The sequence below is a fragment of the Oncorhynchus masou genome, unplaced genomic scaffold, assembly GCF_036934945.1.
Source record: "Oncorhynchus masou masou isolate Uvic2021 unplaced genomic scaffold, UVic_Omas_1.1 unplaced_scaffold_2022, whole genome shotgun sequence".
In the NCBI taxonomy this organism is placed as follows: Eukaryota; Metazoa; Chordata; class Actinopteri; order Salmoniformes; family Salmonidae; genus Oncorhynchus; species Oncorhynchus masou.
This window is the reverse complement of record NW_027008511.1, coordinates 82,789-91,971: the sequence shown is the minus strand read 5'-3', so window position 1 is coordinate 91,971 and position 9,183 is coordinate 82,789. Positions and strand designations below refer to the sequence as shown.

Genomic DNA, 9,183 nt, shown 5'->3' with positions numbered 1-9,183 from the left:
GGACGGACGGACAGAGAGAGAGAGAGGGACGGACGGACAGAGAGAGAGAGGGGGACGGACAGAGAGAGAGAGAGAGGGACGGACAGAGAGAGAGAGAGAGAGAGAGAGACGGACAGAGAGAGAGAGACGGACAGAGAGAGAGAGACGGACAGAGAGAGAGAGACTGATACCTCTGGAGGGACAGAGAGAGAGAGAGAGACTGATACCTCTGGAGAGAGAGAGGGACAGACAGAGAGAGAGAGAGAGAGAGAGGGGGACGGACAGAGAGAGGGGGACGGACAGAGAGAGAGAGAGAGAGAGAGAGGGACGGACAGAGAGAGAGAGAGAGAGAGAGGGGGACGGACAGAGAGAGAGAGAGAGAGAGGGACGGACAGAGAGAGAGAGAGAGAGGGGGACGGACAGAGAGAGAGAGAGAGGGGGACGGACAGAGAGAGAGAGGGGGACCGACAGAGAGAGAGAGGGGGACTGGACAGAGAGAGAGAGGGGGACGGACAGAGAGAGAGAGAGGGGACGGACAGAGAGAGAGAGGGGGACGGACAGAGAGAGAGAGGGGACGGACAGAGAGAGAGAGAGGGGACGGACAGAGAGAGAGAGAGAGGGACGGACAGAGAGAGAGAGAGAGAGGGGGACGGACAGAGAGAGAGAGAGAGAGGGGGACGGACAGAGAGAGAGAGAGAGAGAGGGACGGACAGAGAGAGAGAGAGAGAGGGGGACGGACAGAGAGAGAGAGAGAGAGAGGGGACGGACAGAGAGAGAGAGAGAGAGAGGGGACGGACAGAGAGAGAGAGAGAGAGGGGGACGGACAGAGAGAGAGAGAGAGAGAGAGGGACGGACAGAGAGAGAGAGAGAGAGGGGGACGGACAGAGAGAGAGAGGGGGACGGACAGAGAGAGAGAGGGGGACGGACAGAGAGAGAGAGAGGGGACGGACAGAGAGAGAGAGAGGGACGGACAGAGAGAGAGAGAGAGGGGAGGGACAGAGAGAGAGAGAGAGGGGGACGGACAGAGAGAGAGAGAGAGGGGGACTGAGAGAGAGAGAGAGAGGGGGACGGACAGAGAGAGAGAGAGGGGGACCTGGACAGAAAGAGAGAGAGAGGGGACTGGACAGAAAGAGAGAGAGAGGGGGACGGACAGAGAGAGAGAGAGGGGACGGACAGAGAGAGAGAGGGGACGACAGAGAGAGAGAGAGGGGACGACAGAGAGAGAGAGAGAGAGATAGGGACGGACAGACAGAGAGAGAGAGAGAGATAGGGACGGACAGACAGAGGGACGGACAGACAGAGGGACGGACAGACAGAGGGACGGAGCAGACAGAGGACGACAGACAGAGAGAGGGATGGGACAGACAGACAGAGAGAGAGGGACGGACAGACATACAGAGAGAGAGGGACGGACAGACAGACAGAGAGGGACGACAGACAGACAGAGGGACGGACAGACAGACAGAGTGGGACGGACAGACAGACAGAGGGACGGACAGCCAGACAGAGGGACGGACAGACAGACAGACAGAGGACAGACAGACAGACAGAGGGACGGACGGACAGACAGACAGAGAGAGATAGGACGGACAGGCAGACAGAGGGAAGGACAGACAGAGGAGGACAGACAGACGGAGGGACAGACAGAGTGGGACGTGGACAGACAGACGGACGACGGACAGACAGACAGAGAGATAGGGACGGACAGGCAGACAGAGAGATAGGGACGGACAGGCAGACAGAGAGATAGGGACGGACAGGCAGACAGAGAGATAGGGACAGAGAGAGAGAGAGAGAGAGAGAGAGGGACGGACAGAGAGAGAGAGAGAGAGGGACGGACAGAGAGAGAGAGAGAGAGAGAGAGGGACGGACAGAGAGAGAGAGAGAGAGAGAGAGGGACGGACAGAGAGAGAGAGAGGGGCGGACAGAGAGAGAGAGAGGGGCGGACAGAGAGAGAGAGAGAGAGAGAGGGGCGGACAGAGAGAGAGAGAGAGAGAGAGGGGACGGACAGAGAGAGAGAGAGAGAGGGGCGGACAGAGAGAGAGAGAGAGAGGGGGGGGCAGAGAGAGAGAGAGAGAGAGAGAGGGGCGGACAGAGAGAGAGAGAGAGAGAGAGAGGGGGCTGGGACAGAGAGAGAGAGGGGCGGACAGAGAGAGAGAGAGAGAGTGGCGGACAGAGAGAGAGAGAGAGAGAGAGAGAGGGGGCGACAGAGAGAGAGAGAGAGAGAGGGGGCGGACAGAGAGAGAGAGAGAGGGGGCGGACAGAGAGAGAGAGAGAGGGGGCGGACAGAGAGAGAGAGAGAGGGGCGACAGAGAGAGAGAGAGGGGGCGGACAGAGAGAGAGAGAGGGGCGGACAGAGAGAGAGAGAGAGGGGCGGACAGAGAGAGAGAGAGGGGCGGACAGAGAGAGAGAGAGGGGCGGACAGAGAGAGAGGGGCGGACAGAGAGAGAGAGAGGGGGACGGACAGAGAGAGAGAGGGGCGGACAGAGAGAGAGGGGGACGGACAGAGAGAGAGAGGGGGACGGACAGAGAGAGAGAGGGGGACGGACAGAGAGAGAGAGAGGGACGGACAGAGAGAGAGAGGGGACGACAGAGAGAGAGAGAGGACGACAGAGAGAGAGAGAGGGACGGACAGAGAGAGAGAGAGGGACGGACAGAGAGACATTTCCCATGAAGTTAATTTCATATCACATGTAACAAGACAGTTTAGTTACCTGGAGGAAATGGATGTGATCCTCTGTGTGTGAGAGCTGCTCCAGCTCAGTGCTTCTCTTCCTCAGCTCAGCGATCTCCTGCTTCAGTTGCTCCAGGAGTCCTTCAGCTTGACTCACTTGAGCCTTCTCTTGGGCTCTGATCAGCCCTTCACCTCAGAGCTCCTTCTCTCAATGGAGCGGATCAGCTCAGTAAAGATCTGATCACTGTCCTCCACTGCTGACTGTGCAGAGCGCTGGAGAGACAGAGAGAGAGAGAGAGACAGAGAGAGAGAGAGAGAGAGAGAGAGAGAGAGAGAGATAGACAGGTTCAGTCAGAAGAGCTCTCCAGGTCCACCAGGACCTTGTTCTCCCAGACAGACAGGTACAGAACACCTCTTGGTCCTGCTCTACTCTCCTCCTCCTGACAGACAGGTACAGGACACCTCTTGGTCCTGTAGTACTCTCCTCCCTCCTGGACAGACAGGTACAGAACACCTCTTGGTCCTGCTCTACTCTCCTCCCTCCTGGACAGACAGGTACAGAACACCTCTTGGTATATCATATATATCTCATGGACATCATTCAGAACTTTGGTCATATCTTTTGGGAGGAGGTCCAGCCTCCTTGACAAAGATAAACAAAGATTTTTTTTTTCCTTTTTGCTTACAAAATAATCAAATGTAATGTTTTTTACCCCCATGGACAGACAGAAAGCTGTGATCAATTAAATACAACGTTAGCTAGATATTACTGTGTCATTTATAGTCTGGCACAGATAGTTAAACTACATTAAATACAACGTTAATTCAGATATTATCTGTGTCATTTATAGCCTGGCACAGATAGTAAAAATACTCTTTGACCCGCACAGACAGCTGTGTGTTTGTGTTCGACAGTACAGTTGTACTTAACACCAGTGTTCGCGGGGTCCGACATGCCAATATATCTCATATCATGCCAATCACAGGAATGCCTGGGATGTTCTGATGCCGGGCATCCTGGTGGTTGGGGAGTGGCGTGGAGGGGGCGGGGCATTGACAAAGATAAACTTCAGCCTTTGTTCTTCTCTGACGTCTGGGCTTCACAAGAGAAGGTCGATTGGCTTGTGGGGTATCTTTCATTTTATTTGAAAGCGTGAGCTCAGGCCAAACAGTAGCCTGTGTAAAGTTGCTAATAAACCGTCAATTCGTAACTCAATCCCCTGTCTGGACAATTGTTCCTTTATGATCGAGTCAGGTCATTACACTACATTAAATACAACGTTAACTAGATATCATCGCCACATAACTTACGTCGAATTTAAAAGACACCGTTAGTAACGTCTGTTACACTGTAACTTACAGGCAGCCTCACATAAAACCCTATTGGTTAACAAAGCTTTGATTATGACCAAAGTCTATAGTAGTGAAAACACTCTCTCTCTATTCTAACTTACCACACATTCACATCACTGCCTCGACATGAATGTGTCCTGTCAGAGCCGTTTCCTGTCCGTTAACTGTTAACAGTCTCGAGCCACAGCTTAACCAATGAGCTACAAGGAGGACTGACAGTCACGAGCGGTGCAGCAGCCTCTGCAGCAGCAGCCTCCCCGGGTCCTAGTGCCCGCCCGGTAAGACGGTTAAGATGCGATGGAACGGTTGACGGAGAGAAAATAATCACAGAGAAAATATATTGACTGATATATTGAATTGTTTAGGGAAGCTTTAGCTTTGGCTTTAATACATTCTGAAAATACTTGAAAATAAAAATAATAGTAGCCCTCCTCAGGAACAACAAAACCCTCACAGACCAACTTTTCTTCTATGATATAATGGAGGTCCTCAAATCTTATTTTGGGGATATGGAGGGTCTCGTGTGGCCAATAGCCTGGGGAAATGCATAGCGCCAAATTCAAATAATACGCGATAAAACTCAAACTTTCATTAAATCACACATGCAGGGTACTCAATTAAAGCTACACTCGTTGTGAATCCAGCCATTATGTCAGATTTTAAAAATGCTTTTCGGCGAAAGCATGAGAAGCTATTATCTGATAGCATGCACCCCCTAAAACCACCTGAACGAGATGTAAACAAATGAATTAGCGTCGCCGGCGCTACACAAAACGCTGAAATAAAATATAAAACATGCATTACCTTTGACGAGCTTCTTTGTTGGCACTCCAATATGTCCCATAAACATCACAATTGGTCCTTTTTTCGATTAATTCCGTCCATGTTTACCCAAAATGTCCATTTATAAAGCCCGTTTTGATCCAGAAAAAACAGCTTTCCAAAAAACGCAACGTCATGACAAAACATTTCAAAAGTTGCTTAAAACTATGCCAAAATATTTCAAACTACTTTTGTAATCCAACTTTAGGTATTTTTAAACGTTAATAATCGATCAAATTGTTGACGGGGCGATCTGTATTCAATAACAGCAAGTCAACAATACATGCACGGTTTTCTCTCTTCCATAACATAATCCACAGTGTCACCTCTGCCTCTTCTTCGTTTCACCAATGATTAACTTCAACCCAAAGACTGGTGACATCCTGTGGAAGTTGTAGGAACTGTAAACTGGGCGCTATCTAATTTCCCTTGACAAAGACAATTCAGGAACTGCCAGAGGGATTTTTGTTTTTCTGAACAGTTTTTCCTTGGGCTTTTGCCTGCTACATAAGTTCTGTTATAGTCACAGACATGATTGAACCAGTTTTAGAAACTTCAGAGTGTTTTCTATCCACACATACTAATCATATGCATATACTATAGTCCTGGCATGAGTAGCAGGAAGTTGAACAACAAAACCCACATGCTTTTTATCAAAAAGTAGAAATGCTGCACCCTATCCTTTAAGAGGTGTGGTCCACAAACCAACGTTAAAGGTGCATGGCGCCACCTACTGTTCTGGAGTGTGTTCAATCACGGTTTACACCTCTAAATCCTCCTACCTAACTCAGTACTTCTGAGAAAATAAAAGAGTCCTACTAACTTCTAATAGACCCTCCCCCATCCCCCAAATCACTTCCAAGTGTAATGTTTACTGTTCATTTCTGATTGTTTATTTCACTTTTGTTTATTGTCTATTTCACTTGCTTTGGCAATGTAAACATATATTTCCATGCCAATAAAGCCCTATGAATTTAATTCAATTGAGAGAGAGACAGTTCCATTTTAATGTATAGGGGACATGAGTCGTCATGGTTACTCATGGTTATGTGATGAGGCAGCCCAGTCGGTTACATGAACCAGTCTATTCTCTGAAAGGGGTCCAGACAGCCTGTTCCCAACAGTGGGGTCAGTGGGATTGAATAGGGGCCCCCTCTCTCTCTCTGACTGGAGGAGAGAAGTGAAATGGTGTGTCTCCTCTGGTCAACAATACTCACCTTGAAAGACTCCACAGCCTGTTGGAGCTCCTTCAGCTCCTTCTCTCTCCTGAATCTCTGCTGGACCTTCTGCTGACTCATCCCCAGCTGCCTCTGTGGAGAATCACTCTTCAATGAGCTATCCAGCTTTATTAGTCCAGTAGATCAATAGTATAGTAATGTGACATAGGACCCATAGAGAGGAAGGTCTACAATCCTGAGGAAGTCCCTTTACAATATTATATTATGTTGCTATGTGAATGATTATAGTTTTTATGGTAGGTCTACATGTATCAAGGTGTTGAGACTGAACTTTGGACTCAAAAACGCTATTCAGAATGATAATAGTGTTTGACTTTAGAAAATGGTGATACATTTGGAGAATCTGGGTTAACATATCTATATACTCAAGGTTTGTGTTCATAGTTGTTCTTGTGGATCCATTTCATATGAATGATCTCATATTCAAACAGATTTAGTTCCTACTGTATCTTTAATTCTTAGTTTATCAGACAGCCACCAACAAGTTGTTCTGGTCTTACCTGTTTCTCAGTCCTCTCTGCTGCAGCTGACACTGTATCATGGCCTTTATGTTCATCCATTGTACACAGATAACAGATACACTGCTGATCGGTACGACAGTAAACCTCCAGCAGTTTGTCATGATGAGAGCAGATCTTCTCCTGTAGTTGTGCGGTGGCTTTGACCAGCTTGTGCTTCTTCAAAGCAGGAAATTCATAGTGAGGTTGGAGGTGAGTCTCACAGTAAGAGGCCAGACATGCCAGACAGGACATGAGGGCTTTCTGCTTTCTGGTCCCAGTGCAGACATCACACGCCACATCTCCAGGTCCAGCATAGCACAGAGCAGGAGGGGGAGCAGCCTGGAGTCCTGTCTTCCTTAGTTTCTCCACCAGCTCAGCCAACATGTTATTTTTCCTCAGATTAGGCCTTGGAGTGAAGGTCTCTCTGCACTGAGGACAGCTATAGACCCCTTTCAGATCATCCTGATCCCAGCAGCCCTCAATACAGCTCCTACAGTAACTGTGTCCACAGGGAATAGTGACCGGCTCCTTCAGTAGATCCAGACAGACAGAACAACAGAACTGGTCCTGGTCCAGCAGAACTCCCTGTTGAGCCATTTGGACGGTTGTTCACTCTCACACAGACAGACGACAGAGACTCAGATCAGTTTCGTTTCCTCAGAAGAGAGTTTGTGGGAAGGGGAGGGACTTCCTGGTTCTGCCAGAGGGCTGGGGTTAGAGGGAGGGAAGGAGGGGTTAGAGGAGGGGTTAGAGGATGGGAGAGAGAGAGAGGCAAAGTTGAGAAGGAGACAATATTTTAGTTCCTAGGTTAGGACCCTTAATATGGAATAAATTAAATAGAGTGGTTAGAATATATAAAGGGTATCAGTTTCTATGAAATACATAGCTATAATGCTTTTAATGAATGTTGTAAAGTCTTAAACTGATGTGCTGTGATACTAACTATAAGCGTCCATAATAACTCATACGTGGTTGTAAAAGTGTACAATGTGTTGTAGATAATTAGCTACAATGGGGGAGGGGGACTTGAAATGGATACAATGTACTGTAGGTGAAATGAATACTGTATGTACAGACTGATCATTGAGAATGATGTGACACTTACATTACAGTGTGTTTATTGGTGTGTAATTGGTCCTGGTGGTACAGTGGTGTAACAGGTACTGTGATGCCTCATTCCTCCACTGTACCAGCAGCAGTAACCCAAACCAGTAATAAGGCTACTGTCATGGAAAGAGGTACAGGAAATATAAAGGATCTATACATCTATGATATACTGTATGTAATGATATGTCTTCTAGATGGTGTTCTATACTGTATGTAATGATATGTCTACTAGATGGTGTTCTATACTGTATGTAATGATATGTCTTCTAGATGGTGTTCTATACTGTATGTAATGATATGTCTACTAGATATACTGTATGTAATGATATGTCTTCTAGATGGTGTTCTATACTGTATGTAATGATATGTCTTCTAGATGATGTTCTATACTGTAGGTAATGATATGTCTACTAGATGGTGTTCTATACTGTATGTAATGATATGTCTTCTAGATGGTGTTCTATACTGTATGTAATGATATGTCTTCTAGATGGTGTTCTATACTGTATGTAATGATATGTCTACTAGATGGTGTTCTATACTGTATGTAATGATATGTCTACTAGATGGTGTTCTATACTGTATGTAATGATATGTCTACTAGATGGTGTTCTATACTGTATGTAATGATATGTCTACTAGATGGTGTTCTATACTGTATGTAATGATATGTCTACTAGATGGTGTTCTATACTGTATGTAATGATATGTCTTCTAGATGGTGTTCTATACTGTATGTAATGATATGTCTTCTAGATGGTGTTCTATACTGTATGTAATGATATGTCTTCTAGATGGTGTTCTATACTGTATGTAATGATATGTCTACTAGATGGTGTTCTATACTGTATGTAATGATATGTCTACTAGATGGTGTTCTATACTGTATGTAATTATATGTCTACTAGATGGTGTTCTATACTGTATGTAATGATATGTCTACTAGATGGTGTTCTATACTGTATGTAATGATATGTCTACTAGATGGTGTTCTATACTGTATGTAATGATATGTCTTCTAGATGGTGTTCTATACTGTATGTAATGATATGTCTACTAGATGGTGTTCTATACTGTATGTAATGATATGTCTACTAGATGGTGTTCTATACTGTATGTAATGATATGTCTACTAGATGGTGTTCTATACTGTATGTAATGATATGTCTACTAGATGGTGTTCTATACTGTATGTAATGATATGTCTACTAGATGGTGTTCTATACTGTATGTAATGATATGTCTACTAGATGGTGTTCTATACTGTATGTAATGATATGTCTACTAGATGGTGTTCTATACTGTATGTAATGATATGTCTTCTAGATGGTGTTCTATACTGTATGTAATGATATGTCTACTAGATGGTGTTCTATACTGTATGTAATGATATGTCTACTAGATGGTGTTCTATACTGTATGTAATGATATGTCTTCTAGATGGTGTTCTATACTGTATGTAATGATATGTCTACTCGATGGTGTTCTATACTGTATGTAATGATATGTC

The 9,183-nt window shown here is 45.9% G+C and overlaps 1 protein-coding gene across 3 annotated transcripts; it reads right to left on the bottom strand.

The window, feature by feature from the left end:
* Nucleotides 1-109: 109 nt before the first annotated feature.
* Nucleotides 110-7,197, bottom strand: LOC135532784 (E3 ubiquitin-protein ligase TRIM47-like). 3 transcript variants are annotated; one of them, XR_010454393.1, is made up of 4 exons: nt 6,567-7,197; nt 6,046-6,138; nt 2,694-2,926; nt 110-172 (listed from the first exon to the last, which is right to left on the bottom strand). XR_010454393.1 is itself a non-coding variant. In XM_064960221.1 (3 exons), the coding sequence occupies exons 1-3, from the start codon at nt 7,161-7,163 to the stop codon at nt 2,834-2,836; spliced, it is 783 nt and encodes a 260-aa protein (XP_064816293.1). In that variant the 5' UTR covers nt 7,164-7,197; the 3' UTR covers nt 2,611-2,833. The 3 variants fall into 3 exon arrangements, 2 of the variants coding, with proteins under 2 accessions (XP_064816293.1, XP_064816292.1); XM_064960221.1 differs by lacking the exon at nt 110-172 and having other exon boundaries at nt 2,611-2,926; XM_064960220.1 differs by lacking the exons at nt 110-172; nt 2,694-2,926 and having other exon boundaries at nt 4,960-6,138.
* Between the last annotated feature and the right edge of the window lie 1,986 nt (nt 7,198-9,183).

Bases quoted from the DNA above. Each gene is read 5' to 3' on its own strand.
- LOC135532784 (XM_064960220.1), bottom strand. From the start codon at position 7,163: ATGGCTCAACAGGGAGTTCTGCTGGACCAGGACCAGTTCTGTTGTTCT. The intron at 6,139-6,566 runs GTAAGACCAGAA...GATTCTCCACAG, and splicing joins CAGAGAGGACTGAGAAACAG to AGGCAGCTGGGGATGAGTCA.